At 41.0% G+C, this 17,598-nt stretch overlaps 1 protein-coding gene across 1 annotated transcript; it reads left to right on the top strand.

Moving 5' to 3' along the window:
* Positions 1–73: 73 nt before the first annotated feature.
* On the top strand, positions 74–15,646 carry LOC139564648 (collagen alpha-2(IX) chain-like). The gene is made up of 26 exons (XM_071384360.1): positions 74–399; positions 4,280–4,364; positions 4,696–4,761; positions 5,858–5,991; positions 6,099–6,236; positions 6,505–6,558; positions 6,703–6,756; positions 7,002–7,055; positions 7,366–7,419; positions 8,707–8,760; positions 9,046–9,099; positions 9,389–9,442; positions 9,587–9,640; positions 10,761–10,805; positions 11,143–11,196; positions 11,297–11,350; positions 11,697–11,750; positions 12,528–12,599; positions 12,695–12,730; positions 13,031–13,075; positions 13,193–13,225; positions 13,682–13,828; positions 13,980–14,156; positions 14,250–14,340; positions 14,493–14,570; positions 14,779–15,646. Exons 1-26 carry the CDS (start codon positions 379–381, stop codon positions 14,988–14,990), a joined length of 1,974 nt encoding a protein of 657 aa, XP_071240461.1. The 5' UTR covers positions 74–378; the 3' UTR covers positions 14,991–15,646.
* Positions 15,647–17,598: the final 1,952 nt, after the last annotated feature.

The following is a 17,598-nucleotide window of genomic DNA, read 5'->3' as shown; positions in this document are numbered from 1 at the left end:
TTTAAACCCTCCCTCTCTCTGTATTTATTATATTCTCCTTACTCTCTCATCCCTCTCTTCTCTCTCTCCTGTCTTGGTCTCTGTCCCTGTGTGTATTTGGGGTTAGGGTTAGACTCAGGTATTTCTCACCCTGTCAAGGAGAAGAGGCTGCCTGAGAACCTTATGGAACCCTGAGAGAGGGAGAGCAAGGGAGAGAGCGAGAGGAAGGGGAACCAGTGCCGTGAGTGGGGAGTGAGAATGCTGTAAAGAGCACAGTTCAGGGAGGAAATAAACTGGGCTTTTCTGTCTTTATTTATTTTTTAACTGGACTATCCAATACGTTGAGTGAGGGTCTGGTCTCAGTGGATTATACAGAACCAAACAGACATAACCAGCACCATGGGAGCCCCCAGGGTGAAGGTAAGCAAGCAGAGCAGGCATCATGGTCTAAGAAGGTTTCTGAGATGTTGCTACGCCAGGTTCTGGATGTGAACGCTGTGTTTGGTCCAATTGTGTAGTGTGGTTCTTGGGCCTAGGTTCTCTGGTCCGCAGGTGGTGTACTTAGTGATGCTGGATTGAGGAACCTAATCTAACTATTGGTTGTGTAATGATACGGTAATGAGGGTTTATTTTTGGTACTGTGTGAGAGTGTATTTGACATGGACTGATTTAGCTGGTGTGTTGTGAGCATAGAGAAACCTAAATATACATAGGCATTTAAATTAAATACTATGTGACCTATTTTCAGGATGATTAGCCTAGTGGGTCACATGCAGCCCCTAACAGTGTTTGTGTTCCCTCTGAATTAAGGGTAGTTAGGAGGTAATTACTTTAGTTTGTACGTTTCTCAGAAATGTGCCGATTTGACTTTATTTACCCTACAGAGCACTCCACTGCACACAACAGCAAGTCAACCGACAAAGCTTAAAACTTTACAACTTTGAGAGGTGATTTTGTTGTTTGACAGTTTGGGTAAATGTATGTTTATTTGTTAACGGTAGATAAATATAAATTAACAATATCAAATTTGCATCATTCAAGAAGTTCAGGATCTCAGTTTACACTCTGGATACAGATGGAAGCAGTTGCTTTTCTTATTTTTTGCAGCAATTCTTTGTGGATAGTGTATTACTATTCAATGAATAGTGATTATATTGGAGAATTAGCCTAAGTAAGGAAGCTTTTTCATGACTACTAACTGTTCAAATGGAAGGATTAAGGTTAGTGGAAGTGAGCAGTCTGTATCCCACACTGCACCTCAGTGTCCCAGGGGACCTGGAGGTCGGTGGTGATCACCGATTTACACCACCAGGCAGACGTATGGCGTCAACTCTACATTGCAAAGCATTCTGGGTACTTGCCCAGGTAATGAATGGAATACTCCAAATCAATTGGTTTATTTCAACAGACTAAATTATCTGTGTTATCATTGAGTACCATTTGTCATGTATACACTGACATGTATTTATTGCTTAGGTGCTCTTATTCATTGTCTTTTAATAATTTATTTGAGTCCATTATAGACTACTGCACAAGTGTTTTATTGATGTCCTCTTTGGAGTTTTGAATAAAAAGATGGAAATGGCATGGATGGAAAGTGGTGGACTCATGGTGGACAGACAGCTGCTTGACATCACAGCAAACAGAGAAAATGCCTTTTACCATCTCAGATGAGTAGGATGAAGAGAGCCTTTAGAGTACAGAGAAAGTGCCCTGGAATGTGAGAAGGGCCTGAGAACTGCTGTGGCTCACCCTGTGGTTTTACCCTAACAAAGAGCTTTTTGAGCCTGTATTTCTCATCTCTATCTTGTTCAAGGCACAGATGAGCTCTTGCCTAAATCTACAGAGCATAATACAAACCTATCACCTGGATGGCTGATCCCTGCAGAATCTCCTCCCACATGTCTCATGTCATGTGACATCCAATAGGCTGCTGTTAATCCAAGGATGTGACTTCAGTTTATTGGCCCATTTTCTCTCTGGAAAATAAAAGAAGCTACTCTATTTTTGGACATGATTTAGCCATATGGCTCAATACCAGAAATGTAGGCTTCGTGACATGTTCCAGTGTGTCTTTTAACAAATATTTACCAAATATTCTGGCCAACTACTGTTGATAAAACGTTTACTGGAGACAGGAGATCAAGTTGAGACATAGGACGAGGTGGATATTTGTATAATAAGGCAGTTTATTCACAGGTAAAAATATCTTAGCAATCGTGCAGCACGGGCCCTTCTGTCTGACTCGTATGGAATCGTCGGAAAAGAGAGCTCTAAACAGTTTGTGCTGGTTATATATGCAACAAGTAAAGTAGGTTGATCTTGTAGTCTGGCCTTCCGATTGGTCGATCTGGGTCGTGGGTAGTCCTGTCCGGGCCTGATGTCGACGTTCCATTGGCTCTTAACACAGTTCTTTGTCTTAGAGCAGGGGTGTCAAACTCATTTCGCATCGTGGGCCACATACGGCCTAGGGAGATGTCAAGTGGGCCGGACCATTAAAATTATACCATACTCTGCTATAAATAACCAAAATATCATGTCTTTCCTTTGTTTTGGTGTAAAGAAGCACAAGAACATTAGGAAAATATTGAAATTTAATGAACTATCCTTTTACAAAACATTTCATGAAACACCTCATATTTCCTTAGACAAATGTGCAATTTACTTTTATCATTCACAAATATGCATTGCAACTGATCCCACTGATTGTACAAAGGCACAAAACTTTAATTGCAAGCCGTCATATTTTTCGCTGTGATGAGTCTCGTAGTGGCGTCGAATATTATATTCCTTCAATACCGAAACTTGTTGCAAACACACCAAGCACGAAGGTTTTCCGTGCATCTCTGTAAATAAATAGGACGTGGTCCATTTTTCTTTGAAAATTCTACACTCCTTATCTACTTTTCTCCGTTTGGATAACGACATTTTGGCTAATGAGGGTGTAGCGGAGAGGTAGAGACCAAGGTATTAACAACGTCGTAACAAGCAGCAGATGGCGCATTGATACCGTCTGCTGTTTTCAGTCTGTCTCAGTGATGCGGCTTGTCTTCTACTCTGATGGAAAGAGTGCGCCCCTTAGCGGATAATCCATGAATTGCAGCGAATTAAAAATATTAATTCCATGTCTTTTATGCATTTTTTCCACTTTCAAATTATCCTGCGGGCCTGATCGAACCTCCTTGGGGGCCGGTTCCGGCCCGCGGGCCGTATGTTTGACACCCCTGTCTTAGAGTCTCATCCTCGAGCAGAATGCATGTGCGTTTGTTTTAACAGGGGCCTATTCATGGGGGAGGGGAGTGTGTGTGGGTCTGTGGTTATTATAAGGGTACAAAGTGTGGGGGTATAGTGGGGGATGGGTGCATGTTGTGTCAAGTATAGCTAGTGTTGAGAAGTTGTTAAAACAAGTTACCAGTATCTAATACAATTTCTTACACTACCCAACCACAGACCATCTTTGGTCATCTCCCCTAATAACATATAGCCTTTTCTAGTGATGGTCTGATAGGCCACCTTGCAGCCCAATTTTTATTTCAACAACCCCACAAATTGTTGCTTTCTGTGAATTCATTTCGAAGTAGGATACACACACTTGCTGCTTGTCATACAGTATATACAGTTTTATGAAAATAAAGTTAGCATTTTTCTTATTTAGCAGATTCATCATAGGCCTAGTAGGTAGGCCTAAATGTAGACTTTTAGCCTACTCCAACTGTAGCCTAGGCTTACTGCAAGCCTATATGATATATGACTATAGACCTATGATCTTACAGATGTCATATTATGATTGATATGAAATCTGATGTTTTTTCAAGAAATTAGTCAAAACGATATATATGTTGAATATTATCCATACATGTTACATAGCCTACAAGTGGGCAATTAATACATGTCTCGAATGCCTAGACAAGAAAACAGGGTCTTTAGTTCAAGAAAACAGGGTCTTTAGTTGAAGGAGTTATGTGCGTAAACAACACCAGAGGAAGATATAGCTGGCATTTTAAAAGGGCTATGATAATTGGGTATAAAACGTTCTTAGTGATCCATTAGACCATTAGCTTAGACGTCTACAGTCACCTAATTTTTCGTCCTCAAAACATGTATTCATTTAAGGAGTTAAAAGTGTAACGAAATAAGAGCGCATGCAGGCTATTAATTTTTAGCTGAGAGGTCTTCCATCTTCCGACAAAGGTAGGTCTTCCAACCATTAGCTTTTGTTTATCTTTATAGCGGCGGCGAAATAGGCTACTGCCTACATGGTCGTTTTAACCTTGCTTTGTTTTTCCCGCCTTTTCTACAGGTGTCCGTTATCTCGCCGCTGCTCATGCTCCTATTGTGCATCCCCCCCTCCCACGCGCAGGACGAGTACTCTGGTTACCACTCAGGTGAGCTGCCTGACGTGCACTGTTAGCACCATTAGCCTTCGCGACAATAGCTACTGCAAATTATCCACATTTCTAGAGGTAAGCAAAAACAGTAGGTTATATCTTGATTTTATTTCAGTTGACCTAGATTGTGGTTAAAATGTATAGACTTATATTCTCATGTCACCACAATGAAACATTTTTGATAATTGTGTACAAACATTACATTGGTTTATCTATCTAATAACAGTCTAATTTGTTTTGTAAACAGACTATCATTTTACTGGGGAGGTTTCAGGCTTGTTCAATTATTGTTTCAGGCTTGTTCAATTATTGTTTTGTTTCATATTAGGTGATGAACACACCTATGAGGGCTCCTTGGTCGACAACTATGAGCATTCAGGATACCCACAACCAGGTAATAACTACAACATAGCAAAGTCCCTTCCCTTAGTCAAAAGCCAGAGTTTGGTCCAAGCCTTCAGAACCCCTTTATGCCTCCTCCAAATGGCTTATATGGATCAACAAACCAAATCATTTTTCATGAATAATGTGAATTGCTGGTGGGAACAAAGTCTGTCCCCACTGCAACACAAAAATACTTAAATACATGTAATTTTGCCCTTGAAACATTTAATTGAAATACTGTAGAATTCCATTAATTCCTATGGAGGACTGCTCCTACTGGGCAGTGCCAATATGGCTGACCTGTGGCTTCAAAGCCTCTCAATGGCCAATACATAGCATCAGCAATCCAGGGTTTGTATACATCATTGGATGGAAATCGACAGAGGTGTGGTCAGATTATAAAGTATTTTAATACCCACCTGGATCCAAAATATACACTGGGTGTACAAAACATTAGGAACACCTTCCTAATATTGAGTGCCCTCAGAACAGCCTCAATTCTTCAGGTCATCGACAAGTGGTCGAAAGCATTCCAGAGGGATGCTGGCCCATGTTGACTCTAATGCTTCCCACAGTTGTGTCAAGTTGGCTGGATGTCCTTTGGATGGTGGACCATTCTTAATACACACGGGAAACTGTGGAGCGTGAAAAACCCAGCAGCGTTGTAGTTCTTGGCACAAACCAGTGCGCCTGGCACCTACTACCATACCCCGTTCAAAGACACAAAAATATTTTGTCTTGCTCATTCACCCTCTGAATGGCACACATACACAATCCATGTCTGAATTGTCTCAAGGCTTAAAAATCCTTCTTTAACCTGTCTCCTCCCCTTTGTCCACACTGATTTAAGTGGATTTAACAAGTGACATCAATAAGGGATCATAGCTTTCACCTGGTCAGTCTGTCATGGAAAGAGCAGGTATTCTTAATGTTTTGTACACTCCGTGTAAGTACACTAGGTGTACAGTCAGACACTAACTACTACTACAGTACAAACTCTATGGTATGATGCTTCCTTTGACATGAACTAACCTGTAGAATGCAAACATTTCCCTCTCACTTGCCTCACTTAAACCCCTCCACCGCCCGACATTCCTCGCTGGCAGAGGAATACCCACCGGAGCACACTCACAGCTATGAGGAGCAGCAACCCTCATCTGGATATGACCCCTATGCACCAGCCCCCACCAGCGTGAGCATGATCACAGAGGACTCCTACCCCTACACCACCACCACACAGGTGAGGCGAAGTCAAGGGGGAAAGTATGTTATGTGTAATGTTTAGTAATGGCATGTCATGTAACATTGTGTTCTGTCATGTAAGTTGATATCATGTTATAACTGCAGGTGCCATACGAGCAGGAGCCCTACGAAGAGTCGCTCCAGGCCCCTGATGGTGGGGAGGCTTCTCTGGGGGAGGAGGGGCCAACAGACTGTAACTGTGAGCCAGGAGAACCAGGGTTCGCTGGGTTTGCAGGGCCCAAGGTAGGACGAAGGCTCTAACCTAACGCTCAACGCCATGCAAATGGAATTTAGAACCTTATAAACAGCAAACATGCATGTACTTTGCTGATTAATACTGATTAAATGGCATTTATATAGCATTCACTGGGTCCATAAGTGATTTGCATTGTGTGGGGGTAGCTCACCCCATCCACCACCATCCTGTGGTATCCTTCTGCTTTCTGGACTAAACAAAATATCAGTCTGTCTGTGTGTCTCTGTCTGTCTGTCTATCTGTCTGTCCAACTAGGGAGCCAGAGGACTGCAAGGTAAAGATGGCTTCCCTGGGGCTCAAGGACGGGAGGTGAGTGTTAATTGCTGTATAATCACTATATCAAATTCATAGTGCATGCCAAATTACACCCTCCATTGTGCTTAATCAATGAATCACTGGTCATATCCCTATTGGAGGAATGCTGTTGATATTGTTCCTGTGTGTTGTGTTCAGGGGTACAAAGGATTCAAAGGAGTTCTAGGAAGAGGAGGAGACACAGGGCCTGAGGTGAGGAAGTCAAAAAAGTGAAATAAAAGACCTCACACAAATACCCAAAGCAGCCTTAGACACTATCCATCTCCCTAAGCGAGGCTTGAACCCAGGTTTCCCAACCCCACGGCAAACACGCTTGCCACAACCTCAAAAGAGAAACAGTATCTCCCTGGGAGGAATGTTTGTAACTACAAAGTCTGGCATCAACATTACACTTGAACTTGACTCAACAGCTATATTGACTTTTGCCATCTCTACAGGGTGAATCCGGGCCTGATGGGGAGGACGGTGCCTCTGGTTTCTCTGGAGCCCAGGTAAGTAAGAGGCCTCTAGAGGATATCACAGATGTAATGTATCTCTCTTTCATTGTTTTGCTCTGATCTGTTTCTATGCTCTGGTCTAAATTCTGCAACATGGCACAAGCAATGTAACTTTTTCTATATTGATTATGGCCAGTAGATGGTGATCTCTTTATTATTCAGAACTGGAGAGTGGCACTGTTGTGTAGTTGAGGTGACTGGCTGAGCTTCAACAACTATGATCACCCTTTCTCATTCTCTCTCTTGGTCTATACTTTATTCCATTCTTTTGCACCTTGTCTCTCATTCTTTCTCTCTCCTACAGGGCTTGCCTGGTCTTCCTGGCGATCCAGGTGAGAATGGGGTGCTAGGACTGAAGGTAAAGACCCTTCCTCAAAACCAGACCGGCATCCTACAAAATATGTATCACATCAAACAAAATCACCCTCTACCTAAAAAGCCATTATAACCCCATATCAAAAACAATGTGGCCCTTCACAAAATCTTATTTGAATGTTCACTAATAACAGCCAAAGCCACCATAATGTTTGACTAAAGTTTAAACCTACAAGAAACAGCATGACATCACATAAAACCCCTGTTATACCCCCGAGAACCAATATGATATCACATGGAACCAGTATGACATCAAGGAATTCCAAAATGACATCACTGACTACCAGTGTGACATTACAGAGAACCAGTATTGCTGGTCAAGACAACTTGGAACTCAGAAACTCTTAAAAACTTGTTGTAGAAAGATGAGGTCTGAGTTTTCCACTTGGAAAATATCAGAATTGACCAACAGGAAGCGCTACGCAAAAAACATAGTTACATTTTAACTCAGAGTTTCTGAGATTCTGAGTTGTCTTGAAAGCATCATAAGACACCACAGATCGCTAGTATGACATAACAGAGAACCACTCTGACACCACACAATTCAGTTTGAATCCTCATAGATGCAGTATTGAGGTCAATCGAACCTGACCAAAACAATGGATTTGCCATGGAAACGAGTGGGAGAAAGGGCCGCGGGGGAAAGATCCTGAAACTTCTCATTGCCCGTAGCAAAAATATCCTACATTTAACCTATTGTTTATATGTGTATTTCACACTATGGTGAGGTAAAAATTGGCGTATAATGGTTTTATGGTTGTCAACCCCAACACATGTTTATGTCAATCAACTGTATTACAGTTAAAAACGACTTTGACTACCACCACCGATTTCAGTATGCTAGCTATGCTAGCCAGCTTATACGAACGGAAGTTAGCATTTAGCAGTCACTTCTAAACCTGAAAAAGGACAACGTGTAAATGTTATACAGAGAAAACAGACAAATATATCGAAATCGCATCTAAGTAACCACATTGACCCTGTTACGAATATCCACTTTGTTGGATCAGAGTTGATGAATGTGTGCCAATATGGTCATTTGGAATGGTTTGCATTTCATTGACTTCTTTACCACATCCATCAGGTAAAACCTGCAAAAAGGTATGACATTATAGACCACCACTGTACCACAGAGATATCACAGAGTACCAGCATGACATCATAGAATACCACTATTCCATCACAAATATCAGCTAATTACACCAAAATAAATCTTCAATGACAATTTGAAACTGTCTCTATGCCTGAGTGTGTTCCTTATCCTCAACAGGGTGACATCGGTATGGAGGGGCCACGCGGCGGAGTCGGGGTAACGGGTGAGACTGTGAGTATTGACACAATGCAGCTGTTATGTTTTGTAGGTACCATATTTGGTTTGATATCAGAGATTTTTTTCAATTCATCTCAAATAAACAAATAAACAATCCATAGGTTATTATTGTGTAATTACCATTGTACCATGGGTTTTCTAAGGAAATCCACTACCTGGTCATTTCTGTAGTGTAAAATAAAGTGCTTCCTCAAATGAGTGTAAGGAAATTTGGTACAAAATCCCCAGCATGTTTCTGTCTGGCCCTACTCATGTGTTTAGTTCTTTGTCTTTTTCTAGGGTCCAGTTGGTGAGGCAGGGCCTGGTGGGCCTGATGGAACTGGAGGTATCAAGGTAAACATGGTGGCCACCACAACTCAACACTATCCAATCACAATTGTTGCCACCACTCAGAGTTGCTACCACAACTCAGCACACACTGTCTTCTCAACATGCTCAAATCAATTCTGCATTCAGCTCCTTACACAGCTCTCATTAGAAGCAATACAAGACCGTATGATGTGAAAGCCTCAAACAGGCTATGTGATGTGATCATTTCCATTTAACATATAAACAACATACAAATTATTGTTATTTGTTCTGGCCATGTTGAGACATTTTTTCCCCCAACCTTTCTTCTCAGGGATCAACTGGAGCAGAAGGGAATCAGGGTCCTGAGGGAACAGAAGGGGAAAAGGTAGTGCCTTTCAACCTCACTTTGTGACCATGGTTAATTAAACCGTGGTTGAATAACAATTTTTTATTTTATTTTTATCTTATGACTTCAACTTCCATTTCCCCTGTCTAAAATGTCTTCCATCTCATCCTTTCTCTTCCACAGGGTCAGATTGGAGCACCTGGATTCTCAGGAGACCATGGGGAGATGGGCTATAATGTAAGATGGATGTCTGTCTATCCGTCACACCATTCATCTCTCTGGAATTGGGTGGCCAGTAATAAACTGGTGCTGAACATCTCTAAAACTAAGAGCATTGTATTTGATACAAATCATTCCTTAAGTGCTAGACCTTAGCTGAATCTGGTAATGAATGGTGTGGCTGTTGAACAAGTTGAGGAGACTAAATTACTTGTCGTTACCTTATATTGTAAACTGTCATGGTCAAAACATATAGATTCAATGGTTGCAAAGATGGGTAGAGGTCTAGCCGGAATAAAGAGATGCTCTGCTTTTTTGACACCACACTCCAGAAAGCAAGTTCTGCAGGCTCTAGTTTTGTCTAATCTTGATTATTGTCCAGTAGTGTAGTCCAGTGCTGCAAGGAAATACCTAGTTAAGCTGCAGCTGGCCCAGAACAGAGCGGCACGTCTTGCTCTTAATTGTAATCAGAGGGATGATATAAATACTATGCATGCCAGTCTCTCTTGGCTAAGAGTTGAGGAGAGACTGACTGCATCGCTTCTTCTTTTTATAAGAAACATTAATGTGTTGAAAATACCAAATTGTTTGCATAGTCAACTTACACACAGCTCTCACACACACACACACACTTATCCCACCAGACATGCCACCAGGTCTTTTCATAATCCCCAAATCCAGAACAAATTCAAGAAAACGTACAGTATTATATAGAGCCCTTATTGCATGGAACTTCCTTCCATCTCATATTGCTCTAATAAACAGCAAACCTGGTTTCAAAAAACAGATAAAGCAACACCTCGTGGCACAATGCCTCTCCACTATTTGACCTAGATAGTTTATGTGTATGCATTGATATGTAGGCTACGTGTGCCTTTTTAAAAATGTATGTAGTTCTGTCCTTGTCTAATGATGTTCTGTATTATGTCATTCTGTATTATGTTTCATGTTTCATGTGGACCCCAGGAAGAGTAGCTGCTGCTTTGCAACAGCTAATGTGGATCCTAATAAAAATACCAAATACAAAAAATACCATTTGGACCTCTTGTTTGTCCTTCTCTACGAAGACTATGCTATTCCCTACATGGAGGGAGACCAATAATTTTACTAACATGCTTTTTCTTTCTGTGTTTTATAGGGGTATCCTGGAGAGCCAGGAGGCAGAGGAGAGACCGGTCACAAGGTATGTTTAGGGGGAGAGGAGTAGTGTTGTTTTCACAGAAAGTACTGTGGTTGCTTTCAAAAGTAATTGGCCCTTACTCTTCACAGAAACTACTCTGGTTCCCCCAAAATGTCTGTGTGTTTATGGGTGTTTTCCCTAAACTGCATACTGTTATTTTCACTGAAGGTTTTGCTATTGTTGATTTCGTGAGTCATGTGGCTGTTAAACACTTTTGGCCATAACTATAGCACGTCCTCTGCGTGGGAGATTAGATTGATACTGTAGTAGCAATGTCTCCCTTGCTCTCTTCTCTTCCAATTTCTGTTTTCTTTATATCTCTTTCATTCCTCTCTCTCAGGGTGACCAAGGCCCAGGGGGCATGCCAGGCAGTGATGGGGAGCCTGGAGAGGATGTGAGTATCAGTATGATAACCACTAAATTAGTAATAAATAGATAAGGAATCTGTTGATGGGATTTCTCCTAACAAACTACATTTACTGTTTATTTTCCAGGGTCCTCTTGGAGTTCCTGGGGTGATCGGCTTTCCTGGAGAGTTTGGACAAAAGGTAAAGTGAAGGAGAATTGCATGCTGGGTATCAGGATGACATCATCACAATGGCTGAGATATATAATCCAAACATGTCTAGTTGACCTGTTCTGCTGTTATGACATGGATGTAATTTGTTATATTGTACAGTACATTTATTCAAATCAAATGTTATTTGGCACATGCGCCGAATACAACAGGTAGACCTTACCGTGAAATGCTTACTTACAAGCCCTTAACGAACAATGCAGTTTTAAGAAAATAAGAGTTAAGTAAATATTTACTAAATAAACTAAAAGTGGACATGTACTTTTAATACTTTTAATATGAATACTTTGTGAATAATGGCCGGTCTTCCCTCTTAGGGTGCGAGAGGGGATCGTGGTGTGAGGGGACCTCTTGGGAGAGTAGGAGCTGGGGTAAGACAGGCTTTATAAACTGGGTGGTTCGAGCTCTGAATGCTGATTGTTTGACAGCCGTGGTATATGAGACCGTATACCATGGGTATGACAAAACATTTATTTTTACTTCTCTAATTACGTTGGAAACAAGTTTATAATAGCAATAAGGCACCTCGGGGTTTGTGGTATATTGCCAATATATCACGGCTAAGGGCTGTGTCCAGGCACTCCGTGTTGCGTTGTGCTTATGAACAGTCCTTGGCGTGGTATATTGGCCATATACCACACCTCCTCGGGCCTTACTATTTAATTATAACCACTACATGAGGTGCTCTAATCTCAATCACATGTGCACAGTAGACTACAGATCACTTCCACATTCCTCAGTAAATTCCCCTCAGTGTTGTTGTTAATTAGATTTAAATTCCATGTTGCTTGAGGGTTTTGTGTGGGTGGACAAATAGCTATGTGATATTGTTGACAGTCAAAACAGGAAGGTAACAGATATGTTAGTAAAGTCCCTGAAAACAGGAGATCTGTTGGTAAAGTCCCTGAAAAGGTTTCAGTGTCAGGTAAAAACACAGATGGTCATTCTGTTTTTAGTTAAAAAACCCAGCTTAACTGTCAGAGATGTTATGACAATAGTACCGTGTATCTTGTTATAAGTTTAGACAATTAAGAATGATCTGTCATTGGAAATTCAACAAAATTCCTATTTTTGAACAAAGGTTCTCATTCTAAAGTGTGTGTGTACAGTATTTGCAGCAGTTTACCTATATATATTTCATATTATAGGGGCCTCAAGGAGAGAGAGGAGATGCAGGAGTTCCAGGGAAACCAGGACCTAAAGGCCTGCAGGCTCAGCCTGTGTGTATATGTCATTACTCAAACATTTTCATTACCACTACAATTATCATCACTTTGATGATTATGTATTTGTTGATTTCATGCTTTGTTTCTAGGGAGCCAAAGGGGAGACAGGTCCTGATGGTGAGAAGGTAACCTTTTATTTACGTTCCCCATCAGACTGCTAAATTACCAGTCTCTCACAGTTTCTCACAGTTAATCAAACACACACACACACACACACACACACACACACACACACACACACACACACACACACACACACACGCACACACACACACACACACCAGTAAGTGAAAGTGGATGTGTATTGGTCATCTACTGTTTATGTTTGGGTCTTTCCTTTGTGACTGATAAGCTGTAATAAGCAGTCCTATCATTGCCATGGCATCTTACTGACTCATCTCATGTGCTGATTGTTCCTTCCTCAGGGTGGGGTTGGAAGAACTGGAGTGAAGGGAGGGAAAGGAGACAAGGTAATCATGTGACAATGCCGAGGCGACGTCACTCATGTGTCTACTTCCTGTTTCCATTGATGTAGTGGGACTGATTTTGATCTTACTAAAAATGTTTCTGTTCCTCTTTCCAAACAGGGAAGTTTTGGAGCACATGGTGACAAAGGACAGGTTTGTATACTTCATTCTGTGAATGTATGAGTTTTTTTCACCCTAACTCATTCTATGTCACATAAAAACCACAATACTGACACAATAGGTTGTTCCTAGATGACAGCAGACACAACAGCACATACTGTACAGTGTTGAGTTCCTGTTACATTATAAAATCCTAGTATAACTGTTTTAATTAGGTAGAAGTATTGAGAAGTAAATTATTTGATTAGGTAGAAGTATTGAGAATTAATTGATTTGATTAGGTAGAAGTATTGAGAATTGAATGATTTAATTAGGTAGAGGTATTGAGAGTTAAATGATTTGATTCGGTAGAAGTATTGAGAATTAAATGATTTTATTAGGTAGAAGTATTGAGATAATTGAGTTTAAATCGTGGCTTTCTGCACTCAGTGACTGAACAGTGTCCCCCCTCTCTCTGTCTCCCTCCTTCCCCTCATCCCTGAATGGCAGCAAGGGGAGAGAGGTACCATCGGCCCTGATGGCATTGTTGGACGAAATGGACCCCCCGGCATCCCAGGCTCCAGAGGAGAGCCAGGTCCAGGCGGTGACCTGGGCGTCAAAGGTGGCTCTGGACCTAAAGGAGTGCCAGGTGCCCCTGTGCGTATCAGGAGCTAACTCCAGTCTGCCTGGAGGAAGGGTCTCCCCCTTATTTTACATTGACCCATATCTAGCAATAACTTTTACTGAATGATTGATTGATCGATTGTTTAGTTGCTTGGTTGATTGATTGCCTGCTTTTTGACCTCAGGGCCCTGGGCTGACAGATGAGCAGGTATTGCAGCTGTGTAAAGGAGTGGTGACAGCCCAGATCTCCCAGTATGCAGCTTCCATCCGGGCCAAGTGTTCCCAAGGCTGCCCCATCAACAACCGCACACTCATTGGGCCGCCCGGAACCAGGGGACCAACTGGAGACTCAGGCAAACCCGTGAGTCACACAGCCCCCAAACCAACCCCTATCTACTAAGGAAAGCCTTTATTCCAAATGATAATAAGTTCTGTTGACCTCTCTCTCTCTCAGGGTAAAGCGGGCAAAGCTGGAGTCAAAGGAGGCAGGGGCATCCAAGGGGACACAGGAGTGGATGGTCAGAAGGGGGCAGAGGGGGAAAGAGGTATGTACTCCAATTGTCTTAGTTCAACCAAACTTGATAACTGGTAAACAAAACTCCTGATCACAAAGGCTCATTTCAAGTGAAAATTAGTGGAGCACATTTGTAGTGTTAGCTTCAGAGTTCACTCACAGGCTCTCTGTTTTACTCCACAGGTACAAAAGGTCTGAAAGGAAAGGGGGGTGAGCCTGGTAAAGGTCTGCCAGGACACGATGGGCATCAAGGCCTCAGAGGTAGGACACTGTTTCCACTGGTGTGAAACTCTCAGGTCTACCTCAAAATTGCTTGTCTTAGAATTGTTGGAAAGTATCTGTAACTCACTTCCAGATTCACTTCAAAAGGGATTGTGTGGTTCTTATTCAACATTTATGTTAGCAGGAAGTCTTCTTTTTCAAGAGAACTGTTAAGACGCGACCTCCAATTGTTTTATTTTTTTCACAGGGCTGCCAGGTCACCCAGCCGAGCCAAAAACCGGTATGGCAGGTCCTAGAGGGCCCCGTGGTTTCACAGGCGCTTTAGGCCAGCCTGGCATGGCGGGAAACGCAGGAGTGCCCGGCTTCTGTGAGGCACGGGACTGCAGCATTCACGCGCCTGTGATGCGCAAGGAGCAGGGCCTAGTGAAGGGACCCCGCGATCTAAGCCCCAAGATCTAACCCCAACAAGGAGCTTCAGGAAGGGGTGAAGGAATGGTCCACGATGAGGGGTCATGTTGGACGGTCGCTCCATGGCAACGTTGGGGTTAATTCCATTCACATCTCAGCCATACCAGGAATTGAAGTTGACATTGAGTTTTGAACTGGGAAATGACCAATGTGTACAGCGTTGATCTTTTTGAATTTCATAGCTAATTCAATTCCTGTAATGACTGGTATTGAAATGGAATTCATCCGAGCATTTTTCAATGAGGCTCACCAGTGTTGAAAGGGTTTGGTGGGACACGCTGGACTCTGCACAGGGAGATGAAGGCTCCCAATGAACTCTAATGTTTAGGCATAATTGATCACTTTTTTTTCTAGGCCAAAACAATCCTTATGAATTTTTTATGCTAAAACTAAAAATTAAATTGTCTTCCTCCAAGCAAACCATAAGTAAAGGGGCTTGAGAAACTGGCTAAAAGAAATTGGCAGAAAATTAAACTTGCAGGTGTCTCTGGCTACCAGTCAGGTTTTGTTTTTGATATGATCAACAATGCTGCGCATACATTGAAAATAAAAAGTTATGTAAATAATTTTGTAAAGTATCGCAAGTACATGTACTGTGTGTTCTGAAATATCACTGTTTTAGATAAATTCTGTCTTACTTTTCTTAAGATGAGTCCTCACTTTTTTTGTCGCCACAGTTTGAGTGTCTTTCTGAGAATGTGGTCTCTTTCAGTCATCTCATGTTATTCGGGTTAATCGAAAGAACTCCGTTTCTTTTACCATTTACAGATGTTCACAGACAAGATAACATTGATCAATATAAAATAAAATAAAAACGTACTATTTGATATTATTTCATATTAAAAATAATACATTGACATTTGTTATACAGTATGTATTGTATCTGGAATTTATAGAGTTAGATAATCTGCCAATGATTTGTAGGACAGCACAAAATGTCTGTCGATTAAATGAATTGGCTATATTCATTGGATGGAGGTTTTGATTTATTAAATAGATTTATGTCATTATTTATTTTGCATGAATAATAACTTTCACATGAACAGGATGTTCAACTCCTATCACCTCTTAACTGATATTTTTGTCATTGTCAATCTTCATTGAGAATCATCCCAACACATTACAAGGCGGAAACATAGCCCTGTAAACTCAACTATATTACACGTGTTCTTAACATTTGTACTTTTGTGTACATATGTTGGAAATCAGAACGCTGATAGAAAAGCGTCACAATGTTTGTAAACATTTTTTTTTTTATGCATCACCACCACATCACAGGACAGATTAGAAAATGAGCAGAACATGAACATGGGTGATAGTCTCATCAAAAGCATGCAAAACATTATGGTGTACAACTATGCTACGAAAGTACACATACATGACATCAACGGACAAGAAAATAAACTATTGAGTCACTTGTTTAACGCTGCTCGTGTTCAAAAGGGCTCCTCTTAATGTGTGTAAAATGATGGTTGTCAGTTAATATAAAAGTAATTGGTTGTATGGACTGGGGGCAGGTAATAAGTATTATTAATACCAAGTGTTAAACACTATTTTACAGTACATCTCTCTGAAATATACCTGGTGAAATCTATCCATTTCATTGAGTCACTTGTCTCTAAGCTTATTGTCTGATCTAGGGGTCAGTAGGTGTAGCTATATTTGTACCAATACAAAATGGTCCAAGGCAAAGTGGATATTATTTTAAAAACGGACACTACTTAAAATATATATTCTTAAAATCTTGCAAAATAAATTCCTTAATTTGATGGGACATAAAAACACATACAATTTGACATTGGTCCCAAGGCATATTGAAGTACTGCCGTTTTGAGCATTTCACAGCTTGTTTTTCTAGCTAATTGTACATTCATACTTTGGTAATTTGTGCTTTTTAGAATTAATAGGTAATAAATAGCGTCATAAATATATGTAATAAATAACACTGTCTACATGGCACAACATGAGGCAGTGGTCAGCAGCAACACATTTCCTGTTTAATTTTGTGTTCAGTCAAAAAACACTGGCTTTCTTTCTTCCTCTCTTAGGTGAAACTACATGATGTTGACTTCACCCATCCTACATGTAAACTTAGTTAGCAGAGTATTGAAACAAAAGGTAAAAAAGTGCATAGAAGACAGCAATGAGACTAAAACATGCAATTAGAGTCTGGAGATTGGTGGCGGAAGCCATATTCTTCCTTCAAAAAGCAATAAAGGTCCTGAGTAGATAGATGTCTATAATATTATTGGCTCAACTTTGATGTTAGTTTGTGTAGTGTGTCCCAAACACTACAAATGCACAACTGTTCTTCATTGGCAGGATAAAGGATGTAATCTGGGTTCTTTGGGGACCAACAATCTAGGACCAACAATGGGAGAAGCCCCTCAGACCACATCTACAGTACAAATTGTATGATCATAGAGACCGAAAGAATCAGGAATGCCCCAAGTACTAAAATATAAACAGAAGAAGACAGTTGTTAAATAATAAGTTATTTTGTGTATTTCAAAATCAAAACTTATTTTGATACGAATAGAGCTCTGATAATATGCAGTTATCTATACTGTAATACGCTACGGATTCTAAACTGCAGGAG

This window comes from Salvelinus alpinus, chromosome 35, assembly GCF_045679555.1.
Source record: "Salvelinus alpinus chromosome 35, SLU_Salpinus.1, whole genome shotgun sequence".
Taxonomy (NCBI): domain Eukaryota; kingdom Metazoa; phylum Chordata; class Actinopteri; order Salmoniformes; family Salmonidae; genus Salvelinus; species Salvelinus alpinus.
The sequence above is the reverse complement of the archived record's forward strand: the minus strand, read 5'-3'. Positions and strand labels throughout refer to the sequence as shown.